Source organism: Salminus brasiliensis, chromosome 17 (genome assembly GCF_030463535.1).
Source record: "Salminus brasiliensis chromosome 17, fSalBra1.hap2, whole genome shotgun sequence".
NCBI lineage: Eukaryota > Metazoa > Chordata > Actinopteri > Characiformes > Bryconidae > Salminus > Salminus brasiliensis.
The window spans coordinates 28899326-28925335 of NC_132894.1; the positions used below are offsets into that span (position 1 = coordinate 28899326).

The window sequence follows — 26010 nt, forward strand, 5'->3', positions numbered from 1 at the left end:
TGTTTTCATATCAAACCAGAGTAACTGGAGAAATCATGGCACTCAATATTAAGGAAAATAGGATAATTTTACAAGCACTTGTGCGACCCGAAAATCTTAAGTCGTAAGTCGCTGGATTTGCTAGGTATTGAGAACTTAGTATTGCTATAACTGTAGTCTTGTTTGCCTCCCCCAGCCACTCCACCTCCTCTCACCGACACATGTAGATGCACTCAAACCCGGATTTTAAAATGACTGAAAAACAAGTTTTTCACCAAAACTCTGGCTACTCACATCTTCTCAACTCATGGTGGATTGGACGAGGACACAGTGTGTGAGCGCGTATGTGTGGAAACACCCCAAGTATGCTAAAATGAACACCCTAGCCAACCGCTTACTTTTCACACTGCATTATGTATTGACTACTTCTGTGGGATAAACTGACTTGCAAGACTGTCCATTGAAGTTAATACGCAAAGAAACCTGGGTTAGTTTTGTGCTTTCCACTTTTGCTATGACTTGTGTATTGTTTCACCCCCAATTCTAATGAGTACCAGTTGCCAAAAAAAATAAATAAAAAATTATTTTTGAAGCTTGTTCACGTGTTGCAACAACTGATGCTTGTTGGAATTGGCATTTATAAGTTATAAAAGTGAACATACGTATATAATTTGTCACTTATGCCCTATGAACACTGCCCTTCTGTACTGCAACCATGGTCATTTATTCATTAGTAAAGCTTAAAGCATAAAGCTAAAAATGTGTCTGGAGTCCCTGCAGAAGGGTTTCAGAACCACAGATTTAGCCAGCGAGTCAGCTCCCCTGATCCCAGTACGGCAGTGATGCGGTCACAAAAAAATGCCAATGAACTAATTTTTCCTTTTTATTGTCATATATAGATGGTTCATCCGTACATCAACCAAATGCTTGAGACCTTCACAAATCCAGCCCAATTGTACATGCTCCAATGAATTATTCGAACAGCTTTCAGGGCTTGCAACAAATGTTCCGTGTCCAGACTGAACACAGAGAGCATCTTTTTGGAACCTTAAACATTCCCATTTCAAGTGGCAATGGGATTGCCACTTACTTTACCGTAAGCAAATTTATCTGACAACTAGACAGTATGGGACAAGTCGCCTGCCAAGTAACAAAGTTACAGTTACTCTGTTTTTAAATAGCTTCAATTGAGTTTTAAAAAAATTTGCAGTCTGATACAGAAGGCTAAGAGACCTGAACAATATGAAAGTGCTAGTCATTAATTTACAGATTTCAGGCATCACATAGTGCTATGACAAGTATCCAATATGCTACATTTGAATACACGTTTGACACCTTACAAATGCCTCTGGATGCTCGGCCAGGCTGCTTAAAAATCAAGAGCCTCAGCTTGTATATACATTATCATGAGATCTTTTTTTTGTTTATGCAGAAAAAAGGTTGAGACACTACTGCCAGAGGTATAATCTTATAGAGGCCCTTTGGCCAGAACAGTGAAAGTGATTTGAGATTCAGTCCCATTATCAATTTCGATTATTTATAGCCCCCGATGAATGCGAGTGGGAGGGGAAAAAAGAGCTGCCATCATGGTATCCCTCGTTTTTTTTTTTGTTGGTGTTGTATGTGTGTTTGTTTTTTTTTTTGGATTCCATAAGACAACATTGTCCAGAGCTTCTTTTTTTCCACTTGCAAGTCCTTGGTTTGTTTTCCCAGCCATTGGTTGCATTTGGTCGCCTTCCCACGTTTACTGGTGCTGTCCAGTTTGATAGTCAGATTGAAGAGTGAGTGAGAAGAACCAGTTCTGGAACCACTACTTGAGGGAACAACACAAGCTTTTTTTCACTTCACTACAATCAGTCACAGAGTAAGAAAGGGGGAAGAAAGGACTCAATTCATTCCAGGGGCGCTGCCTCCAAAGTTGAAATTGCTTGGCACCACTGGAGCAGTGAACTTGTATCCCCCGTGTTTCTCAATCATCTTTGATTCTGGAGTAAGAGGCAAGAGAGCAAACAAATCAGAGAGGAAAATCAATGACTTAGCCTATTAATATTCATCTCTCAAAAAAGAGTAACAAAAGGGGCCATCATAAGGAAACCCAGGCTATTTGTGCATACCATGTGCTGCTCGTCTCTGATCTGCGAGTGTGCCAATGTCCTGAAGCTGTTTTCCCTGCTCTTCATCCAGAGCCTGGGTGAGTGCCTGGTACCATGTGGGATCACGGGTCTGGATATCTATACAGAAAAAAAGCTTGTCATGTCAACATGGTGTCCTCAATAAAAACCAAAGAAGCAATTCCTTGTCCTTCTAAAAGGCTCTTACTCTGTAATATGGCTTTGAAGATCTGGTACTCATCCACTGGGTTTTCCTCATCATCAACTGAGGTGGTGTAGCCCTCCAGCGCAGTCTCTTCAGCATCATCTTCTTCCCAGTCCTCGTCGTCACCATCCTCTCCTGCCTGCTTAGCTAGCATCTCAAGGTATTCCTGGCCTTCCTCATCAATGTCATCCTCATCACTACCAAGCTCAGCTAGAAACAAACAGAAAAGACAAAACCTCCTCAGGCATGGACTTTTACTTTGTTCCACCAGGTTCACCATGTCAACCTTTCATAACACTCCTTAATGAATGCCCATATTACATACCATTGTCATCCTCTTCTTCTCCATCTTCGTCATCATCATCTTCATCATTCTCATGCTCAGCCCTGCAGGCATAGGCCCTTTTCAGACCGCTGAAGAGAAGAATGGCAGCTGGGAGGAGCTGACCAGCAACTTGATTGACCGCCTGTGGCCTTTGGTCAAGATCCATAAGAGCACAAAGTCCTAACACGCACATCTTTCTGTCGTGGAGCCTACCAAAGACAACAGTATTGCTGTTATAGAAAATTGCAGGGGGCAAATAAAATCCATTATATGTACAATGTACCATAGGGAGCAGGGGCAAATTTCAAACACAGAAACGGGGAGAACATACCCAAGGAAGCAGTCGATGTCTTTGAGCCACTGGGAAATGAAGTGGTTGGTGATTGGCTCTGTGTTGTTGGGGAAGCGCAGGTTCTCCAGAGTGTTGAGCAACAGAGGAGGGCTGTAGTAAAGGGCAGCAATTGCTACCTGTAGACACATGGTCCTCAGTTCACTGGTCTTCACTTCCCGTGTCAGACGCTCTAGTGCTGTGGTTACGAACAAGGGCACCACCTGCAGGGACAGCAAGCAACATTTACGGCATTTAGCAGACCCTCTTATCCAGAGCGACTTACAAAAGTGCTTCACTATTTACTCAAGAATAACATTAAGCTTGAAGGTGAATTTTTAGTCTATTCAAACTAACTAGACAACTAAATACAAGTCAATAAGAAAACCATAACACTACTCTTCGTAAGCCTTTGGTAATGTTCACAGTAACCAGCAGAATTTCTTCATAAGAAATGTCAACAAAGAATGGCCAGACTGTTTGGAGTGGAACAGAAATGTTACAATAACTCAACCACTCTGTACAATTGTGATGCGCAGAAAACCTCCCAGAATGCACATTATGTTGAACCTAGTGGTGGATGGGCTACAAAGGCAGAAGGTCGTGGTTTCACTTTGACAGCTAGCTTGGAACAGAAAGCTGAGGCTGCAACAGGCACAGACTCACAAAAACCAGACAACTGAAGACTAGAAAAATGTAGCCTGGTCTAATAAATTTTTGCTGAGGCACATTAGAATTTGCCACCAACAGCATGAATCCAGGATGCAACCTGCCTTGCTGCATTTCTCTGAGACGCTCAGAGAAATGTTTTTGGGTTTTTTTTAACATCTTGTGAAAAACCATCCTGTTTTGAGAGCACAGCGGAAGGCCCTACCAAGAACCGAAATAGTGTTCCTAATAAAGTGCTCCCTGAACCCAAACCCCCCCCCACATTTTTTTATATGAGAGAGTTACCATCACAGAAACAAAAGTAAAAGACAGAGGTACCTGGTCAATACCACGCCCTTTGCACTGGAGAATGATAACTTCCAACAACTTGGCAGCATGGCACTCGGGATCCTCTCCTGGATCACCTGTTAAAATCTGAAAGGAGAATACACTAGCTTAGAAAAACACAAACTCTCAAACCTACAAAGCATCTAATGAGCACCCTTACCTTTTTGCACATGCTGTAGATTATTTCAAGGTACTTCGTGTCAGACAGAAGAGTGTCTGTGTCAACTGTAACATAGTTGTGGAGGAGTGGCATCATATCTGCAATAAATAAAAAAAAACCCAGCAAAACTCAACAATTTGGGCAGGACTTGAGGATTTCAATTAAAGATTCCCTTACAAAAGCTGCTTAATTTCTGGTAAACTCTACATTTTGCCCAGTTCTTACTAGCTTCTGTGCTAACAGGGGAATCAGGACTACAGTGTCTGTTGCAATCAACTTCACAGAATGGTTGTAAATGATGCAGCATCACCACAAATAACCAAAAGTACCTGTGAAGTAGTCGAAACCATCCTGCTGGAAGACCTCAAACACCAGAGGGAGGAGCTGCCACATCTGTGGAGACACCTGCTGACACGTCAGACTGTGGGCCAGGGACAGGATCTCTTCGTAGAACTCTGTGGAACACAGACACAGTAAGGCACCTGACCTGGATAAATATAGGAGCATTTCAAAATGTCAGCCACGGTTGGAATGTTGAACTGAACTGAAAGGCCAATGCTCACCTAGGACATGCTGCTGCAGCACCGTTCCGATCACCTGCAGACAAATCCCCTCCAACTGTTGCGTGATCTAAAACGAGACAGGAAACACTCCAGTATTCAGTCAATTGAGCGCTGGCTAGTTGTCTCCCAACAAAGCAGTCACTTAGTCTGGCAAGGGATTCCCAGAAGCAAACAAATGTGTCCAGAAGGTGCAAAATTAGATCTTTTAATAAATCTCAGACAGCCTCAAGCATAATCCCAAGTTAGAAACAAATCAGATGGCTGTGTGGTTGCTTGCTAGCTATACTGTACTGGCCAAAAAGCTACATTTCTGGAGCCTGCCTATGAGGCGCATTAAAAGAGACCTGAAGAACAGTATGCGTTCCCTAGAGCTTGTGGGTGGCTGGGAAGTACGTCAGCACGGATTCGAAAAGAATGGATAGTGGGTGTAGTCAACACTGCCATGTACAGGGCTGTACATCACCAACTATTAAGACAAATATTTAACATTACACTATATAAAATCAATAAAACTATCCCGTAACCCAGTGAGTTGCATTGCAAAATATTGCATAACCTACATAAACAGTAGTTTTAGATTCAAAACATCCCTTATGTCTGGATAATTCAAGGAAATCACAAGAATAAAACAGTAATTAAGGTGGTTACATCGAAGACTGCAACTAATACGATACATAAAGCATATCGAAATCTCAACATCATAATTGCAATACGGAATTTTATTATGCAAAGGAGCGTGGGCTGCACCGACCTCTTTGTGGTCCTCCACCACGCTGAGGAGTGTGTCGATGGTGTTAAGTATGCCCATGGCCGTTACTGCCTTGTCATCGCCCCCTTCCTCATCAGGGCCAGTCTGGATCACTTGGTTGAAGGTCATAGCCTGGGAGAATGCCATACATGAGAGGTGCATGGGCAGACACAGCTCTGAATACTGGACTCATTCTTCTGAATGAATCATTAAAAACTACCTTCATGGGCAGTGACTAAACCACCAGATTGAGGGCCTTACCAGATGCTGGGTCATCTCCACAGCAATGGGGGTCACCTCCTCGCTGTACTCGCAAATCATCTTTTGGATTACATTGGTGAGATCATCATTCTCAGTCTCACGCACAATGTGAAGAAGAGCCTGCATCACTGGCCGAATGAAGGGGGTGATGTATTCTTTGGCTAGAGGGAAAGAAAGGTAGGATGTCTTAACCTCTTTCTGCACAGAAAGCAGTAGTTAAAAGAATGCACTGAGAAGGCAAGAGAGGAGAATGCTTTATACCTTTCTCTTGATTGCTGATTAGGACCTGTAGAGCGATGGCTGCCTCCACTTTGACTGGCATTTCATTGTCATTGATGAGACAGAGGCGAGTCAGCTCTAGGGCTGTCTGCAGGTTCTGGTCACTCTTAAACTTCACCTCACAGAAGTAATGCAGGACCCAACAGGCCTAGAGTCAGGAGGATAAAGGAACAGAAATTTAGTATCGCCAGCCATACTCATCTATGTATTTCATAACTTCCAAACACTCAAGAAATTTTAATCTTAATATTTCAACTTCAACCCGGCTTATGGGATAAGATCCTTTTTTAGAGACGGTTTAATTAATAATGTTGCTTCCTACCCTTGCTCTCATGTAGCCAAGCTCACTGCGGAATAGGGGGAAGACATGGTTCTGCAGCATAAACTCCATCTGGTCTTTGTAGATCTTTTTCTGTAAGGCAGAGAGGGGGGAAATAATAATAAAAATAAATCAGTACATAATTGGGGTGAACAAAGTATCTCCAGAAATTGAGCAAGGGAGCGTAACTCACTACTCTTTAGGAAAAACACAAACCTTAAGCAGAATCTCAGCCAGAGATCCAATCATGTGAAGAGCACCATCCTTCTTGCGAGGGTCAGAGGTGGGTTCAGTTAGGATCTGATAACAGAAGCCCATGGTCTTCTGCAAAACCTGTAAGGTACACAACTCTTAAGAACTGAAAAAAATAAAAATCATGCCTTCACACTTCTTTCTTGGGGTTTTGTTGGAGAGATTGGAGGCTGGCCAGTGATAGACAGTCACTAGACCAGTACTATGATCTCCAGAGGCTCTGTGGCTGCAGGTGTGGTGTGAGCACAGCCACACAGCCTGTAAAACACAGACCGGAGGTAGCGCTAAATGCAGACAGACACCACACACACCGTTCACCAACAGCCAGGGTTTTAAGCTTACTGTTATTACATAAATAACAAACCTTTTTAATGGTCTATAAAAGTTTTTTTCAAACCTTTCTAGACAATAGGATCCAGTTAAAGGAGCTATAATAGATGGCATCAGCTGATATTCATGCCACTTGCAAAATCCAATCGTTATGGTTCAACAATGCTTTTATTTTCAACCGTATTATGTTATTTGTAAGCATTTTAAGTCTGCTACTTGCACTATAATTGTGCTCCGTGTTTGAACTTGAAAAACCTGTGATTGCCCTAAACACCATTTGTCATCAGTGCATTATTGACAGTATTTTTGCAGATACCATCTGCAGGTCCTTAATATTTTCCAATACTCAATTAACATTAGTTTGGCTGCAAAATGCTTTATTAAAAAAAAAATATATAGAATGAGAATAAACAACTCATTCACTCTCCCCTTCAAGGCAGCCTCGGAAGATGCCCAATAATGACGCTACATGAGCAGCGGGGTGCTGATGGGATACATCAGCATGTTGGCAATAAGACCTATACACTTGGAAGTGTGGCCAGGCAGTAGCATTCCAGGCCTCTTTATGCCAGATGGTGCCTTGCAAGCACTCACTTCTTTCCTTTTGTTACAGGCGGTGTAGAGCAGGGTCTGAGCGGCTGTGGTTGGCGAAATGAAGTCCTCAAACACATCTAACAGAGTGACAAGGAGCGAGATTAGTAATTAGTAACTTGGTGTAACAGTCGAGTGTCGCATAAAACGAGACTGCTTGCTGCTGTAGAGTGAGGAATAACCAGTGCTCTTACCAAACTTCATGCGGATGTACTCATAGGGATCCTCCTGCCACAGCTCCTCATCACTGTCGGTGTAGCACATGAGTGGAAAGACCACGTCCTGAATGATGCCCTGCAATCAGACAAGATAAAGACACACCATATAAACTCTGGAAATAGAGACGACTGAAAACATCAGACTTCAGACTGAAATGCACTTGCCAGCGCCAAATAGGATTAACATACAGCCAGATTTACATGAGGTAACTTTCACCAAGCTTTAGCTGGTCACAACAAAATGACACTTTCCTGCATAAAGCCTGCTTACCTGGATGTGTGGTTTTAGATTTTTCCAGGTGACTGCATGGGCAATACCCTGGTTAATGTAGTTCAGGGTCTGTTGTAGGACTCTGGGTGCTACGTACTGCGTCTCTTTGTACTGATACAAGACCTTCAGCAGCACCTGTGAAGACACGAAGGTAGAACATTTTAGTATAAACATATCAAGGACTCACAATGAGAATGCTTTCATTCAGGTCCTACTCACCTGCTGAGCAGCCACGGCATAACCCTTGAGGAAAAGTTCAGCAAACTCTGTGTACTCTTTGGTTGTGTTGCCAGGGCTGCCATATCTAAGAGACAAACAGTAATGGTTGGGCATTATGTCACATTACACTTTCAAATACACAAAAGACAACTAAAAATAACCCAGTCCAGTATTTCCAACTGTTCGGCGTGGGCTGGTAATTCAGCAGTGAGTCATCAGCGAGAGCTCAACCTCCGGTTTCCCAGAGTGGAACTGAATCGCTGGGCTCCGAGAGCGAGGGTGTGCTGTACCTCTCAAAAAGCCGGGCCAGGATGTGGAGGGCCCACTTCTTACACTTCCACCAAGGAAGTTCAGGTCGCTCATCCTCATCTACCTGCAGGGTCTCCTGGGGAGCAGCACAAGTGGGTATGGTCAGTCAATGCTCAACACTTCAAGAACTGACTATGTAACAGAACACATTTATTCATGTTTATGCCCCTTTTGGGGCTCTTCCAGTTTTGCTATGCACATAAAATGTCACAGGCAAGTTATCCAGCTTCAGATTTATTGCCTCCGAGGACGTTGTAGGAGAGATTGGAGGCTGGCAAGTGGTATAGAGTCACAGAGACATCACTAAGCCAGTACTATGATCTCCGATGGCTCTGTGGCTGCAGGTGTGGTATGAGCACAGCCACACAGCCTGTAAAACACAGACTGGAGACTGTACTGAACGCAGACAAACACCACGCACACCGCCCACCTGCAGCCAGCAATATACTTAAATAAACCTAAACTCCAATATCCCCACCTAAACTTGAACAGAATCACATAGCTAGCTGATGGGCCCTTACCGGAGGTACATCTCTGTCCACTACTGTCTTCAGAATCTCCATCCACTCTGTCAGGTTCTGCCTGTTAATCAGCTCCAGTGGGAGGTTATACTGGAACAGCATTAAAATCAACCATTACAAGAACGCTTCAAACAAATACTTTCAAGTAAAATATTAGTTAAGTTCCGAGTAAAACATAATGGGAATGGGAGTACCTGAAATAGGGCATAGAGGATTTTGAAGATTTGTTTCTGCACCAGCACTGAGTCACTGGAAGGGTCTGGGAGCAGCTGAATGAATCGGTCTTTCAGCATCGGCATAAAGATTTGCATGGCAGCAATCAAGGGCTGACGCTCATCAGGCTTCTTGTACCTGCAACCAACCAACCAGCATGAATTGTGATGAACTGCAAGGGAATGCGTGACAGTTACTTAAGTTTCTCTTTTCAGCATCTATGGCTACTGAATTCAAATTTTGAATTGATACTATTCAAAGCAGGTACAGAAATTTCTGCATGCACTGGTAGCCAAAATCTCTCTTACTCATAGTTCTTCACCAGCTGGTAGAGGCACAGCAGGATGCCCAGCCAGCAGGCACTGTTGTCAGACTGCAGGTAGAAACCAATCTTGTCCACGATGGCTGTCCACTTGCTGGGGTAATCATGCTTAATCATGTGGTGAATGCAGGTGGTGAGTTGCACTCTGGGAGCAGAGAGTAAAGAGGAAAGTAGGTAAGTGACAAACAGGAACAATCTGTTCCCTGCTACAGTGTGTTCATCGGCGTGTGAAGGCTCACTTATCAGCGAAGACAGCGTTACCTGATGCGCTCTGGGGAGTGGATGATGGCCTCCACTATGTTGTCTCGGATGAACTGGCGGTCCTCATCAGGGATGTTGCTGGCAGGCGCTTCATTGTTTGTGTTGTCGCCTTCACTCCAGAACTGCGTGACCATGTTCTTCAAATAGATCACTCCTGCATGAGCAAAGCAAATACCACTGTTGTAAGAAAACCTCATATTTGAAGCACTAACTGGTTAGGCAAATGTCAATCGTAAGAACCAACACTACATGACTTGTGCAAGGCACCTGTGCATTAGATAGAAGATCGATACATTCACGTCATAATGGAAGTACTAAAAAACATGGATACAAAGCCAGTGCCATGGTGTGTTCTCCTAAGCTATAGGAACATTCGGCAAGCACTGTGCCGAGCTTGTGCTCAATAAGACCAGCAGGTGTGCTTTTTAACCACATTCAGGGTGCCTCTATTCATCTCCACACATACAGTCAGAGTCCATCACAACCCCCACCCACTCATGTATTCATCTCCTGTCATTTGACAACAGCCTGTGGTACAGTCTCTATTTAATATGGAAAACAGTCACATGGCAAAGATCCAGATGACGTTCATGTAGAACGATCAGGGCATGGTGTCAGAGGGCTTGCCCTCGGTATGTGTAAAATGTGGAAAGGCCATGCGAGATGCAAGTTCTGGGTGCTACTAAACAGCCCCAGCCCTCACTCCACACTCTAGTCCTTGAGTTAAAAGGTACAGGATTGTTTCAATGGAACTGAACTGGATAACAGACTGCTGACACGGATGTGCCTGTGCAGCCGGATGAGGTTAATCCTTTCAGCTGCTGAATCAGCAGCTCCCTTAGTGCCCTTTTTCAGGCAGTCCCAAAATGAGACGGGCGCACCACAGCACTGCGTCTGATGAAGTACACCAATAAATGCCACCTGAGGGGAGCTTAACCTGCTCCCTGGTCTGAAAGTACTCAGCCACTGTGTTTAATTTCAATGGGACGAATCTACCAATTAACATCAGTTGACTCAATTACAGTTGATTAAAAAGTACTCAACTAAGGGAGATCATTAATATTGGCCCAGATCAACTCCACCCCTGCAACACTTCAACACCATCTCTAATAAACCTCACTTGATGATGCATCTAATTACCGCCTTCAGAATTCAGAAGTGTTGGAGTTGAATCCAGTAAAAAGGCAGCTCTCCAGGAGGGTAGGGATGATCAGGAATGATGTTTTTTATTTTCATGAAACTTCTGCAGTTCTGAAAATAACCATGCCAAAAAGGATACTCAATTCCCATCTAGCGATGTGAGCATGAATAACCTCTAAACTTGAAAGAACCATAAAGGTCTTTCACAGAACCATACATTCCAGCCAATTTAGAGACCTTTTTCTGACACTTCTGAATCATCCCAAAATGTGAGCTTATGATGCTCCAGGTTTTTAAATACATCACAACTCCATGTCCCAAGCTGATGAAAACGAAAGCAGTGATACCAGGAAGAGCTCAGATAGCTCAGAAGTGCTCATGCCGTGACCACGGCCAGCTCCTCCTCCAGTGGCTCATCTTACCGTGACGGCAACTCATTAAGGGACTACACAGGAGGCATGCTACATTACAAAAAAAAAAAAAAAAAAGGGGGGGGGGTGTCAGCCAGCTTATAGAGCTCTAGCCACTGAGCACACTGCGCTGATACTGCTTGCCACCACCACTACAGCAATGACAAGTCAAATTGAATCTGGTCAAATTGAAGTCAGATGCAGTGGCTCAGTGGCTAACTGGCTGCCTGATCATGAGACTGGTGTGGGCCATTTTTATTCAGAGGCTATAAAATTAACATTGGCTTAAAAACAAAAAAAGGCTTTAAATAAATCATTTTCTGCCCCCCATGAGCAGTAAAACATTACACAGTGAGTTGTAAGACAGCAGATGTAACAATTACTCATGGGTGATAACGTGGTGATAAATGGAGAAAGCTGTGAGAAAAATATGAAATATATATTTATTATATATTTATTCAGGTTAAATATGTCAAGTGCTTCAAAACAGTAGACAGATTCAGCGTCCTCTAGAGAAACACAAACCGACAAGGTCTTTTTAAGGCACTCAAGACAAACCATCTGAGGAATGTAGTCTGCGAATCTCCTCCTAACCTTGCAATGAAGCTTCAGACAATGGCACTGGTGAAGAATACACTCATTGGAAAGTAATGCTACGTTTATTAAAGTAATAAACTAACAACTAATTATTTAACATTACATTTTAAACACTGCACTGTATAAAGCGCAGTTAAAAGGGACATTATCCACTCACTCACCTTTTTTGTTGTTTTTAACATACTATTAACATCCTGTTATCGCAATAGCACATTCCATTATAATAACACCATTATATTATTATATTATCATTCCATTATAAACACACCAACAGTCATATGTTCATATCATCATGTCTGGGGCTCTCTCTAGGACAGTGTAAATAAAGCATCAAAAATGTCAAAAATATTCATACCTGCTTGCCGGACAGGCAAATCCAACTGTTCAGACATGGTCACCTGCAGCAGCGTGGATGTGAAGTTTACCTGGGTATGGCCCTGTGAGAAAAATAATAATAATTAAAAAAAACACATCTGTCATGCCTGGCCTTCAAGAAAGATGATGTAGCACTCCATTAATATACATTTTAAAGCACCTGCCACTCAGACAGGAAAGCCACAACCTTGAATAAACAAACAACCTTCGTGGAATTGACTATGAACCTGAATTCCAACAACACAGGGTAAACATTGGGTCAGCAGAAGAATGACGTTCAGGGCTGGAACCACAGGACAAACCCAAATGAGGATTTAGTGCTGATCAGTTGGAGTTTTTCAACGCAAAAATATAGGAATATAACTAAATTTGCTTCCTTGTTTCATTGATAAAGTCCTTTGTGCGCCCCCAAACTACTACTACAACGTAAGGGGGACACAAAACTGCTACAGACGCTGGGGGCTGAAGCCTGGAGAACTTCATTCAGAAGAACGAGAAACAAGAAACATCTGTTGTCCTTGAATAGGCCCCACCATCTGTTGGCTACTCCAATTTTTGATCCAGAGGACCCTCTTAGGAAAGCTCTAGACAATGCTGTTGAAAAGTGACTGATCCACAACAGCAACAAAAAATAAACAAAGTGAAAAGGAATTGAACTGAATTGCCATGTCACTGGTGCTGCATGTTCTCACCCTCCCTTGCTTGCTCGCTCCCTCTACTGAATGTGTCAGCACCCAGGAATCTAAGCCTGTCGGCCACATGGGCTGCCTGGAGCCTGGCCAGCATGGTGGCTCTGTCACTGGAGACTGCAGCAGGCATCAATCCATTCTCCTTATTCAAAGTGAGCCCGTGTTCATTCGCTAAGTATCTCCCTTTTAACAACCAAAAACTGCCCATTAGGCGGCCACAACCAAGATGAGGAACAGTACCAGTACCAACTGCGGCTGCTGTTTGACTACTAGCGCTGAACCACTACATTCACTGCACGGAGAAGACTAAAGCTAAATGGGCCTCCCTCCCTCCCTCACTGCCTGCAGTGACAAATGCACTTTCTAACCTCTCCCTGGATATCACACAACATGACTCACCTAATGCCTAAGACTTCCACCATTTATCCTTCAGTACTGACTAAACCTTATAGGGAACTGCTCATTTGAGCAGAGAGGAAAACCACCACATTAGTGGGCTTTGGGTTTTCATTCCACACCAAAAAAAATGAAACCACGAAGGAGCAGAAGTTCAACTCCAAAGGAGTTTACGTTTCACTTCGGCAGCTATCTGGTCCTAATTTTAGGTAGTTAGAACTGAATTATACAGATTCTTAGCTAAATGTTGCCACCTTATACGTTACACATCCAAGATTTAACAACATGTCACTGAAAAGGTGGAAACTTTCTGGACCACTATTTCGCAGTACAGCTATAGGAGCTAGCTAGCTAAATGCTAGCGCTAAAAAGTAGCTAGCACTAGCTAGCTAATCACACGACGTTGCCACGCACCGCAAACCAGCGAACATAACATTAGCTAGCTAGCTTAGCCACATTTTTGCTAAACGGGTTTTACTCAAAATGATGGGATTAAATAGACACTAGCCCGGTTTTATCTGGATTAATGGTAATAGTTCATATCCAAACTGACGCAGCTAAGTGAGTAATCGTTGGCCAGTCCCGTAGTGGGGAATTCAGTCAGCTAGCTAGTGCTAGCTAGTTAAACTCCGCTAAATATCGGCCCAAACATTCGGAGTCAGCTAACGTTAAAGCATTTAGCTAGATAAACAAACTGCGGTTTTATTTTTCACACGCTGACCAAGACCTAGTTGGCCTTGTTTTAGTTTGTCTTTAAGTTCGTAAACTCCTCGTCGGCCACGACGAACGGCAACAGCGACTGCTGCCACCATGACACGTGAGTGTGCTAGCTATAGCCAAGTTAGCCCGCAAGCTAGCTAGCTAGTTAGCGGTACATCGTCAATGCAAGTCAATATTAGCATCATACGTAGCTGCGTGTTAATGAAGCACATCAGCTTAAAAAGGCCCCATCAAGTCGATTACGATCACGATCACGTAATTATTCAGTCCACCGTCAAACTCAACCCCATCTCTGAATGACAGTTTAGAGGATCATTGAGAAATTAGCACGCTAGCTAGCCTCACTAGGCTAGCTCACGTTCCGCTCCATCCGCCTCAAAAACCCGGCCACCGAGAAGCGGGACGGGGAGCGGCAGCGGCGGCGGCGGCGGCGGCGGCCTGCCTCCTAAAACTCCCCTCCTGTCAGCTAAACACGCTGCTGCTCAGCGCGAGAAGACACAAAGGACAGTTCTGCAATACGCCAGGAAACACCGCGGCACCGCTGCTGGCCACACGTAGATGAAGACTCCATGCTGTCCTGCTGAGTAAAGGCCCAAAGCGCTGCCGCTGCCGCCGCCGCCACCATCATTATCATCATCATCATCATCATCATCATCACTACCACCAACACCATCTCAGCAGCGCTCTTTACCTCATTCAGCTGTCTCTCTGCGGCCTCGCGCAAATTCGGGTCCATGGTGCCCCGAAGGGCCTCGATCAGAGAGTTAGGATCCATATCGAGGTTCTAGGTCTGGCTCGGATTTGGAAGGGTTCAACGATCTATCAAGTCCGAGGCGATGCGCACATGGACGCGCGGCTCTCCGGCTACCGGCGCGAAAGGAAGAGGAGTCTGGACGGGCCGGATAGATCAGCGCCAAAATTTCCACAGCGAACTTCCGCCTGTCGCAAGGTGCATTGTTGGGGATGTAGTTCTTTTTTTTTTTTTTTTTTTTTTGACAATCGAAAATCATAAAGGAAATGTAATTTAATAATTAATCTTTTTACATTTTTAAATTAATATTTATTTATTTTTTTAGTAATATGATATTTTTGACCGTGCCAGTCGACGAATAAGGCACGGCTATAATACGTTTAAAAACATATAGATTTATAGCTATCCTAATAAACATGAAAAATACAAAAATAGTAATACTACAAGAAGTTCTGATTTCTACACGATCTCTGTCGAAATGTGTTTTGGTAATTTTTGCAGTTATCAAAATGCTAAATTAACAATTAACATAGTTTACTGTAGTATCACTACTACTAAGAAAAATCAATAGGAAATGTTTATAAACACGAGTACTGCAGAAATCCAAAATATTGATATATAAGTATCACTGTGTATTTTTTATAAGCGGAGATAGATTTTAAATAAATTTAGCAGTTATTAAATTGTAAAATAGACAGTTAGACCACAGTTTAGCATAATATCACTACTATTAAGATTTTCTAGATTAGCTTTTATAGACATAGTGTACTATATATACATCCTATAGATTAATATAGCGTTACTATTAATTTTGGTAAGAGTTGAGAGATAAACAGACAGACAGACAGACAGACAGACAGACAGACAGACAGCTATACTCGGGCGCACAGCGGTCCAGTAGGGGCGCTCTTCGTCATTTCTCGTCTTCTGCGCGGCGCCGGAATTAGCATAAGGTAAAAGGTCACTACCGCTGTGTTGTATTAACCGGGTGATTTTCCAGCTCACCTCTCGATGAGCCGCAGCTGAGGAGACGTCGGGCCGTTTTTAAAGTCACTGTAAGAATTTTAAATAAGTCAAAATGGCCAAGAAGAGAAGCGGAGTCCGCGAAGCAGAAGCCGCCCCCCTGCTGGAGGAAGCGGAGTCCATCAAAGGTAGCCAGCAGAGCTGCTGGGGAATACGGCCAGACCGCGATTACTCAGCGAAGATAATGGAGCTAGATAGCAGCTCAGTGTCAGAAAAAAGCTCAGTTTGACCGCTTTTGTCACCAAGTGTTAAAACCAGCTCAGTGAGCTTTCGAAAACTAAAGCTGACATTAACGTTAAGCACTGGCGGCTAGCTGAGAGGGGTTTATGTGGATCCCCCCGGTTTGATGGACACTGTGAACCTGTTCAGCACTTTCTCTCTCTCTCTCTCTCTGTGTGTATATATATATAAATACACAACAACGACTCAAGTGTCGGAGTTAAATAAGGGACTTTTACAAGGCAGACTTTCTCAGAAAATTTCTAGTTAAGTGTATTCTGTGTATTTCTCTGGCTGAGGTGTTTAAAATGTCTATTACAGTCAGGCGGTTTGGGGAAATCGCGACATATTGGGTTTCAGTGGCTGTCCGGGGACTGTGTGTGTGTGTGTGTGTGTGTGTGTGTGTGTGTGTGTGTGTGTGAGAGTCTCTGGGGGTTTTGAAACAGCTGACGCAAAGTTGAGCAACCCATTGCTCTTGAACCCAGGCGGAGTCTGCTCCTGACACACTAGCTGCTGCTCTGGGGTGTTCACTTGTGAGCAGAAGGGCTGAAGATGGTCTGTTTTCCCTTCACAGGAGACCAGCAGTACTCTGGCGGAGGCTCTGCCCGCATGTCCCTCCTGATCCTCATCTCCATCTTCGCATGTTCTGCCTCAGTTATGTATCTGGTTTATAGAAATTTCCCTGAACTGAGCGAGTGAGTAACCTGTTCCTTCCCTCAGCTCCATGTTTATCCCTCAGCCTTTTTTTTCTTTTTCTTTTCTTATAATCATTATAATCCAAATAGGATATTAATGATCATAACAATGACTGGTTGTTTTAAGTACCGTTTAAATGGTGGCTGTAATAATCTACTTTGGCACCCCATGTTAGAGCTGGGCGATATGAGTATTTTATCATATTATATTTGATAGTGCTTAATAAACACTCATCAACTGCACACAACCAACAAAACAAACAGTGTAATTAGTCTGGATTCATTAGACAACGTGCAGCAGCTGTTGAGTAGAAATCACTGTTCTCAGTACAGGAGAGTATCTGAATAGTAGTTTTTAAGAAGCTGTCACTACTGATGTATTTAGTCTGTGATTTACATGTATTGTTTTATTCAGATCAAATTGATCTGATTTTATGTTGTTTTGATTTTGTAGGTGACACTAAGTTCACACACTATGAAGAACTTCTTTGTTTAAAAATATATAAACGTTAGCTAAGGTGCATAAATATTGCGACAATTTTTGAATGTTAAAGTTTGTTTCCGATAGAGAATTTAGTCACGTATGTTCACTTTTAAAATCAAGAAAATAATGTTTTTGACAAGGTTTGTCCAAATTGTGGCATAAGGATGTCTTTTATCTGCTTTGAGATTTAAATTCTGTTTCTGAATTCTTATGACGTCTCAATATGACATTGTTATAACTTAATTCTCAATGCTATATGCTTTCTTAGTCACTTTAGATTCATGTACAGCTCTGTGCATCATTACACTGGACACGCCTAACATTTTTCTTTTTATTTAGCTTCCTAGTGCCCTACTAATCGCTTGAAATGGGAACGTGCACAGAACTCGTATATTATCGTGTTTTACTTTTATCTGCAACTAAATTGGTCTAATAACGTTGAAAATGTTTTTTCAATTGAACAGGTCTAACTTTTGTACACTGTTGTAAGTCTAATTTTTACACTTTACACATGTTTGAATCATCATATAATATCATGCCACTAATATTTCTTTGTTTTCTTTCAGAGATGAGAGGGACAAGATAAAAATCCCTAAAGACATGGAGGATGCTAAGGCACTGGGTACAGTGCTCTCCAAATATAAGGACACCTACTATACCCAAGTGCTCTTAGCCTATTTTGCTACATATATCTTGTATCCTTTTGTACCATTGGTTCAAGTGTGTTTGCACTTGTTTGTTTGTTTTTTGCTAAAACAATGGTGGTGGCGTAGGGCGTGAGTAAACATTGAGTTGTTGAAATGGGTTGAAATGTACATTTGTTTCTTAGTAGCCAGTCCTGTAGTAAAACTTTTGAGTTCGCTTTCTCCTCATTAGCTTTTCTTCGGTAGCTTTCTAACGATTCATAGAAAAAGGTTAATTTGAGTAAATGGCCGTTGTATGCAACCATGACCCCCATTTGGTTTTTTTTTTTTTTGTATGAAATTGATGTAGAACATGTTGAGTTCGAGAGGCAAACATTGGAGTCCAAGCACTATGCATTGTAATAGAGCCAGTACAGCAGAAGTGATGGGTGACATTCTTAAATGGCCCCCAATTAGAAATTAAATAAGCACAGAATCTCATATTTCACTGCTCATGAGTTTTCCACTGCCAATATATATTTTAAAAAAATGTACGTTATTGCAGTTATATGCTCCCAATTCTATCTGAGTATCCAAAAGAAAGCATGCTTTAATCAAGTGTCATTTGATTTGAATAATTCAATGATATAAAGCGAAAGTTTGAAATTTGAGGAACATGGTTCCTCCCGTGTGCTTCACAGGATATGGACTGGCATGCATGAGGGTTGAACTGAGCCAGATGGAGATTTGCCAAGTGAACCTTATTTAATGTCATAGCCCAGGAAAGACCCTTGAGACTCAGAGAGGCAGTTGGCACATGACTCATAGACAGATCACATTATGAGCTCTAGTGTTGCCCAACTCATGCTACTGAATTTTCTTCTCTGAAATCTGAGACTTTTAATTCTTTTGATGTATTGCATCATGAATTATGTGAATTTATATTTTTAAAACTGTTCTCTTCTTTTTGGTTGATTAGAAATTTACTTGAATATAATTTGTCTAGACTAAATCTGTTAAGAGCCTTGACTATGATGCCTCAGCCTCCAGACGTTTGCCATTCCAGGTTCCATTTTCCTCAGTATACTGTCTGGATATCTGTATCCATTCCCCTTAGCATTGTTCCTGGTCTGTCTGGTAGGTGTGAAATGGTCTTTTTCTTTGTGAAAATTCATTTGTACATATTGATAATGTGTGTAATTGCCACTTAGTACATTCAGGTGGGAGGTTGTACATGTGCAGGGTAATGTTCACGAACATCCGATTTGTTTCCTTCTCAGTGTTCAGGCCTCGGAGCCTCCTTCTGCTATATGTTGTCTTATTTAGTTGGCAGACCTGTGGTTTACAAATACCTCACAGAGCGAGCCCAGAAATGGTCTCAGCAGGTAAAAGACTCTAGTTTGGCCATTGCAGTATTGCAGTTGTAATACATACATGTAAAGTCATTCCACTGTGGACTGACTGGTTGCTCTCAATGTATCTGCAGGTAGATAAGCACAGAGAACACCTCATCAATTACATAATTTTTCTGAGAATCACCCCCTTCCTCCCCAACTGGTTTATCAACATTACTTCCCCAGTCATCAATGTGCCTCTGGGAGTCTTCTTCCTTGGTACATTTCTTGGTAAGTCACAGTTAGATTTGTTGTATTGTTTTCTGTATAGATTTATATGCCATTTTTATCCAGTACTTTACAGCAGTTTAAGCGATGCCTCACCGCTTTTTGATTGAGTTCAGGCCACTTATTATGGCTAAAATTTAGACACAAGTGGACAGAGAATCAAATTATTCCAGTGAAAATGTCAGTTTCATTTGGGTTGGGTGGGACACAGAATGTTTAGTTCAGTGAGGAGACACTAAACCCAAGCAGGGCACTAATTTGTTAAATGCAATACATAAGTAATATTTCTCAGTTTCAATTAAAGCAACAGTATGGGAGAATTAATTTTCATCTCTGAACACCACTAAAGGACAAACTTTACACAAATTTTGCTTCTTGACAAGCTGAGAGATACTGAACTGTCACTGAAGGTGAAAGAAGCATGTGGACTGATGCCTACAGGATTTGCAGAAATATGGCTTGCGTTTTGCAGTTCTCACAAGTGTTGTCCTGCAGTAATGTGCAAAGTGTAGAGTAGTAATGATTGACACCAATGTTCTCCCAATAAGAAGTCAATTGTGCAAGATTTTGAAGCTGTCATATATATTTTAGTGTTTCCCACAGTGTCAAAACAAACTAATAGCTTAAATAGCAAAGTTAAATAGCTAAAGTAGAACATCCTTAAAAATTAAAAAAAAAAAAGTGTTAAGACTTGCCATCTCTGCAGAATATAATTCAGTCTGAATGATTACCAACTGGGCAAGCTTCTAAAACTTAATTAGTTATACAGTTATATGCTAACTATTCAATACCATCAGGGAAAATAAAAGGTATAAGGTACAATGCAACGTTGACGTGGTACTTTTTGTTACTACATTTGCTTACACCTCTGCTCATGGCAGTAATTGTGCTTGTTAGTTGTTTTCTAAATTTACATTGTCATGCAGCTTATTACCTGTATGGAATGTAATGCTGAAACTACATTTGTGTGTACTATAGAGAGTGAGCCAGTATTTGTATGATGACTCGCTGCTGTTTTATTTGTTCCTTTATTTATTTTTGTGTATTTGTGTATTTTAAACTGTAGATTAAAGCCGGACACATGACATTTCATTAGTCATTATATCAACTAAACATGCTCTCTCATCTCTCTGACAGGGGTAGCTCCTCCATCTTTCGTAGCAATTAATGCTGGAACAACGCTATACAAACTGACCACAGCAGGGGAAGCGGTGTCCTGGAACTCTCTGGCTATTTTGGGCATACTGGCAGGGCTGTCCATTCTTCCAGTGTGCTTTCAGAAGAAGCTGCAGCAGAAGATGGAGTAATGACACACCCCCCCCCCCCCCCCCTTTTTTTTTTTTTTTTTTTTGGTCTGTCTAACCCTGGCTTTTAGTTGGGGAGCGATTTGTAGGCCTCATTCACTTCAGCCGCCTTCTCCTCGTCCTTATACACTGCAAGCCCAAAACGGGTGAAATGGGCCCAAAACTGTCTCTGACTGGCCCCTTTTCTTCCCTTGCATTTGCTTTTCTCCCTGCCACAGATTGAAGATTTGTTACCTTGTTGAAGATTTATTTGACTTTGCAAAGATATTTTTAATGACCCTCAGTACTAATGAATGGTTCTTTATTAACTTTAGTAGTTTTTAATCTTTCATCATTTCCCAGATTCTTCTCATAACTGTAAAGCAATACTTTGGATTTGTTTTTAGGGTGTGTAACCTTAACACAAAAAAGTACACTTTATTTTCTTTATTCTGTGTAAGTACAACAGAAACTATAAATACAGTCTGGTAAGACAGTAGAATCTGTTCTGAACCCATGTGCCGTCAGCATGCTCTTCCACGCTGCAGTCTGGTTGGTAGAAATGTAGATTCATTCTGGAGCCTTATTGTGATATAATGGGCATTATGGGACTCCTGAAGCCTTCAGGGCGATGTTGGGTTTTGGGACAAGATTATGATGAAGCTTCAAACACATTGATGCTATGCCAGCTTAGTGCCCTATGTACTGCTGCCAACTACATGTAGGAGGTGCTAGTGCTCCTGGCTCTCGTATCCTAGGTTTTTCGTCGCTGCCGTTGCATGTGGTCAGAAGGGATCTGACTTCAGACAAAGATGAGTTGTATTTCTGATGATGCCTCGTATGTATTGTAAGAGTTGATTCCAGAGTTGATGGTTATGGTTTTTCTTTTTTTTAAAGGAGTGGTTCAGCAAAGCATCTAATTCACATAATTACCCTTTACTCCAGATGCAGTAATTCTGACAACACTTAAGTTGTCCAAATTTGACTTTGTTAGTTTAGCACTGCAGCTATGCCTCTGCAGTGCTAGTCAATGTCAGTAGTCAAATTAGTTGTTTCTGTAAATGCAGGCGCACTCAAAACATGTCTGGGTTGTCTTTAAGGGGCTGAAGACTTGTCTCTGTGCTTTAGGAATAAACCTTAATAGCTTTTAAATTTTCATTCATAAATAACTATTGGCTTCTAGTGTTGGCTACTTTAGCCTCATTGCTCCAGGGCACAACTAAAGAAGCAAAATATGGACACCAAACCTGTCTTAGCTGATTGACATAATCTGAGGTATGATGGTAAACTATGTACATTTGATTCTTTACTGAACCATTCCTTTAAACAGCCCTAACCTAAAAAGAAGGATGAGAAGAGATGATGGATCCTCTAGTCTTAACTAATTCAGTACTAAAGACTGAAAACTAGCTCTGTTTGTTTGTAAACCAATGTAACCCATTAGCTTTGTGTGTGAGAAACTTAGTTTGTCCCAAGTCAAATTGTCCATGGTTTCAAAGACATTAAGGGGAAAAAAAAAATCAGTAGTGTCAATCTAATAAGCAGTCTTATTTGCACTGATGTTCTGCCTGTAAAGGGTGTGCTATAAAGGAGGATTGCTATGCCAGATAGGTGGAAGGTAGATACCTCATTTGGTGTGGTTTCTTACCACATAGTTGTGTCTTACTTTTTTTTTGGGTTTGTTCTTGCATCAGGGTTTTTAGTCGTCCTGGGCCCAGTTTCTTAAAAGCATCATGCCCATACTGTTGAAGTAGGTGTTCCCTGTAATGCTCATTCAGCCATTTAGGAACAGTCTTTTGGAAAACTCAACACATCCACCGCTTGGAGGCTTAATGTGTCACCCGTGCCGTGTGATCCTGAATGCTGTAAAGGCTGAAAAACCTGGATTGAGCGCTAATAAAATGATAAACGGTGATTATACAGGTTCACTATAACAGTTCATCTGACTGGTGTAAGTTGGCATATCAGTTGCGACATGGCTATGGTACATGTTCTTATGTTCCTGATTTCATTTTCTCTAAAAATCATGATTTGGGTTCTCTCCACAATCACAGTATTACATTGAATTGGTGTATTGCAGTATGTTGCTCATATGGAAATGCTATGAATTGACAACTTTTTCTTTTGAATGTCTTGACAAAATGTTTAATGAAGATATTTATTATGAAATGATTAAAAACAAATGTTTCCTTCATGTTTAATGATTCCATGATGATGGGGTGTGAGTGGTGTTTTTGGCTCTATATTCCAGCCTGCTGGACTTGAAAATAAACTTCTGTATGTGAAAACTATTATCACAACATGATTGCAGACAAAATGCATCAGTACTGACAGATTCTTAAAAACTACTATTCAAATATTGTCCCGTAATTAATACAGTTAATGTAATCTAAAACATGCTGCTCTATCCAATTAAACCAGACTTCTTACACTGTACTGAAACATGCAGTTGATCAGTGTCTGTAAAGCCCCGTCAATATCCTCGATAGGCTTAGAAAAGCATACTGTGTATCACAATAACAAAACTGATCACAATACAATAAAAAAAAAATTGTCAAATTGCCCAGCTCTACTTCGTGACAAGAATGTTCTGTTTAACTCTAGGATATGTCTATACTGCATCAGCAAACTTCCTTCCTGCAATTTCCTTTGAGATCAATAAAGTACTTTTACTCTGAACACACACCTTTCATTAGTCGTGCAGGATCTTTGATCAGCCAAATCATTGTTCTCATTTTAGCCAGTGTGTTTTGTTATTTTGGTGAGGTAAATAATGTGAAGCAGGAAGTGGGGTCACTATCCTGAAAGTAAATGCTTATATCAGTATCCAAAGGTAGGGGTACCCCGGTTTCCTGGAAAACCATGACTTCCTAGTTATGGAAACTCCTGGAAAATTAGACTTAGTGGTATTAGTGGTAATGAAATGACACAAGGGCCTCACACGTATTAGCAAACTTTCCTTATAGCAACTAGCTAATCAGTTATATTGAGCTATACAGTGGCAGATAGAAAGCACAGGAGGCATGCTAGTGTAGAATGAGAGTGAGGTTCATGAAGCTGAATGCAGATGCTTTTCTTTTTTCAAGGCACAAGAGGGCAGTATGTCAACACATCTCACTAAGCTAGGGCTGTGTTTTTGAAAGTGGAGGTAGGTTGCTGACCTGATGCCTTGCTGTCCACACTGTCTCAATAGGCAGTGTAGTGATGAAGGTCTCTTTAACTGAACCACAAAGGTCAGAATAACGTCCTGACGGCTCACTGCTAGATATGAGTGTTTAGCTGTGTTGTCATTAGCATTAGTCTTTTGTCCAGTAAACCAGAGTGACCAGAATACATGAATAAGGTTCCAGTGGTAATGAAAACACGTGTAAACAAAAAATGACCGGTATTGGTGTTGGTAGTGTTCAGCTCACACATGGCCCAGGGATAGAAGCTGTTCTTAACTCCTTAACTCCCTGTACATAGACCCACACTTCACCCTCATAACTGCAGCACTCTCAAAATTAACATCAGTTTCATAGACCCTATAACAGAACCCTGTGGGACTCCACTCAATATGCCTAACTGTTACCAAATAAATCATAGTAGATTAATAGCATAGTAATAAACATAGGGTTCAAAAGGTTAGGTGATGTCCAGGACAAGATGAGTCTTTGAGTCACACTGCGGCTGATGCAATGTCACCAACTGCAGTGTGTACCAGGCTCCGATGCATCGGCCAGCAGTCTGGAGTGATGTAAGGAGAAAGTGCCACCTACCCATCCTGGAAGGAGCAATGACAACTGTGCTCTTCTGGGGCCCCGGCTGCCAATGCATGCCTAGCAGCATGACTGGGATTCAGACTAGCGATCCTCTGGTCATAGTCAAGTCAAGTCAAGTCAGATTTATTTGTATAGCGCTTTTTACAACTGTTGTCGTCACAAAGCAGCTTTACATAATTAGTACTTAATAAAGGACAGAGACAGAGAAGAAAGAAGAAATAACATGAAGGATCAAAGACCCCAGTGAGCAAGCCAACGGCGACAGTGGCAAGGAAAAACTCCCTCAGAGCTGGAGGAAGAAACCTTGGGAGGAACCAAGACTCACAAGGGGGACCCATCGTCCTCTGGCCAGACTATTTAAACATTAATGATAAAAATTACCAAAGCAGGTACAACAGAAAGTTAATAGTGGTGATATTAATAGTGTCAGACAGACACGAGTCCATCTAGGTTTCAGCACGGCCACCAAACAGGCAGCAGCGGAAGGCGGCAGGCAGTGACTGCTCCTTATTCTGATGAACCACTCTGGGCCCAGCAGGGACCCTTTCTACCCGTTGATATACAGTGGATCAGGGTCTACATGGTTCCTGGTTTTGTTTTAGAACAGTTCAGGATGCGATTGTTCTTTAAGCACCAACCAGTCTGCCTGGTCTTACTGTGTTAAAGGCAGAGCTGAAGTCTATAAAGGGCATCCTCACATAGCTCCCCTGGTGTTCAGGGTGGGAGAAAGCAGTATGAAGAACAGTGGCAATGGCATCATTTGTAGACCTATTTGCTCTGAAGGCAAACCTGGGTGTGGGTCGAAGGTGGGTGGGAGGCTGGTTTTGATGTTCTGCAGCACCAGCCTCTAAAAGCTTTTATGGTGACTGGAGTGAGTGCTACCGTACGGTAATCATCAAGGCTGCTAATGGCATTCTTTTTTTGGCAGTGGTCATTTTTGGCAGTAAAATATTGAGTAAATTGATCAGAGGGTTGTCGGTCTGATACCCATGTCCAGTACTTAGCACTGAACCCTGTCTGCTCCAGAGGTCCTGCAGCATGGCTAACCCTGTGCTGTGACCCCATGCATGAGCAGACGAGGAAACTTAAGGACACAAAACTGGGTAAATGGAACTAGCTTCTACTCTGTCCTGGTCCTGAAGTGGACTTTTCCACTGCCCTGTTCCCAACACACAAATTCTCAAGCCTTTAAACAGGATGTGCTGGGGCAGGGAAGACACATCAGGCTAGTGGTCCTCAAGGACCAGAACTGAGAGCCATTCTACTGGACAATAAACACATTGCACATTTTAATAACACAGTCTATAGGTGTATTCTGGGCTCCGGGTGTCTCTCTTGTTCTCCCTCAGAACATTAAACGCTGATTTAAGGCTTCAGTGAAGCTCTGCACCCCTCTGCACACGCAGACCTCCGCAAGCTACGACACATCAGCCAATCACTG

The 26010-nt window shown here is 42.1% G+C and overlaps 2 protein-coding genes and 2 non-coding genes across 6 annotated transcripts; 1 reads left to right on the forward strand and 3 right to left on the reverse strand.

Moving 5' to 3' along the window:
• Window positions 1-1607: 1607 nt before the first annotated feature.
• On the reverse strand, window positions 1608-14997 carry ipo7 (importin 7). 2 transcript variants are annotated; one of them, XM_072659779.1, is made up of 25 exons: window positions 14800-14997; window positions 12284-12365; window positions 9782-9935; window positions 9507-9665; window positions 9180-9336; window positions 8986-9075; window positions 8446-8540; window positions 8156-8240; window positions 7937-8071; window positions 7642-7741; window positions 7451-7527; window positions 6491-6607; window positions 6278-6367; window positions 5938-6103; window positions 5677-5837; window positions 5419-5547; window positions 4668-4734; window positions 4434-4559; window positions 4105-4202; window positions 3936-4031; window positions 2952-3172; window positions 2621-2829; window positions 2299-2505; window positions 2094-2210; window positions 1608-1964 (listed from the first exon to the last, which is right to left on the reverse strand). In XM_072659779.1, exons 1-25 carry the CDS (start codon window positions 14881-14883, stop codon window positions 1867-1869), a joined length of 3120 nt encoding a protein of 1039 aa, XP_072515880.1. In that variant the 5' UTR covers window positions 14884-14997; the 3' UTR covers window positions 1608-1866. The 2 variants fall into 2 exon arrangements, with proteins under 2 accessions (XP_072515880.1, XP_072515881.1); XM_072659780.1 differs by lacking the exon at window positions 14800-14997 and adding an exon at window positions 12996-14233.
• LOC140538626 (small nucleolar RNA SNORA23) lies at window positions 6676-6845 on the reverse strand. The gene has a single exon (XR_011977789.1). It is a non-coding gene; the product is annotated as a small nucleolar RNA SNORA23 (small nucleolar RNA).
• Window positions 8715-8895, reverse strand: LOC140538625 (small nucleolar RNA SNORA23). The gene has a single exon (XR_011977788.1). It is a non-coding gene; the product is annotated as a small nucleolar RNA SNORA23 (small nucleolar RNA).
• Window positions 14892-20846, forward strand: tmem41b (transmembrane protein 41B). 2 transcript variants are annotated; one of them, XM_072659783.1, is made up of 7 exons: window positions 14892-15057; window positions 16676-16796; window positions 17847-17975; window positions 18947-19040; window positions 19184-19288; window positions 19390-19528; window positions 20663-20846. In XM_072659783.1, the coding sequence occupies exons 2-7, from the start codon at window positions 16711-16713 to the stop codon at window positions 20830-20832; spliced, it is 723 nt and encodes a 240-aa protein (XP_072515884.1). In that variant the 5' UTR covers window positions 14892-15057; window positions 16676-16710; the 3' UTR covers window positions 20833-20846. The 2 variants fall into 2 exon arrangements, with proteins under 2 accessions (XP_072515884.1, XP_072515882.1); XM_072659781.1 differs by lacking the exon at window positions 14892-15057 and adding an exon at window positions 15834-16010.
• The last annotated feature ends 5164 nt before the right edge of the window (window positions 20847-26010 follow it).

Bases quoted from the DNA above. Each gene is read 5' to 3' on its own strand.
- tmem41b (XM_072659781.1), top strand. From the start codon at position 15,938: ATGGCCAAGAAGAGAAGCGGAGTCCGCGAAGCAGAAGCCGCCCCCCTG. The intron at 19,041-19,183 runs GTAGGTGTGAAA...TTTCCTTCTCAG, and splicing joins CATTGTTCCTGGTCTGTCTG to TGTTCAGGCCTCGGAGCCTC. The intron at 19,289-19,389 runs GTAAAAGACTCT...ATGTATCTGCAG, and splicing joins CCCAGAAATGGTCTCAGCAG to GTAGATAAGCACAGAGAACA.
- ipo7 (XM_072659779.1), bottom strand. From the start codon at position 14,883: ATGGATCCTAACTCTCTGATCGAGGCCCTTCGGGGCACCATGGACCCG. The intron at 4,560-4,667 runs GTGAGCATTGGC...TGTGTTCCACAG, and splicing joins GCTGCAGCAGCATGTCCTAG to AGTTCTACGAAGAGATCCTG. The intron at 3,173-3,935 runs GTACCTCTGTCT...CTGTCCCTGCAG, and splicing joins AAGGGCGTGGTATTGACCAG to GTGGTGCCCTTGTTCGTAAC.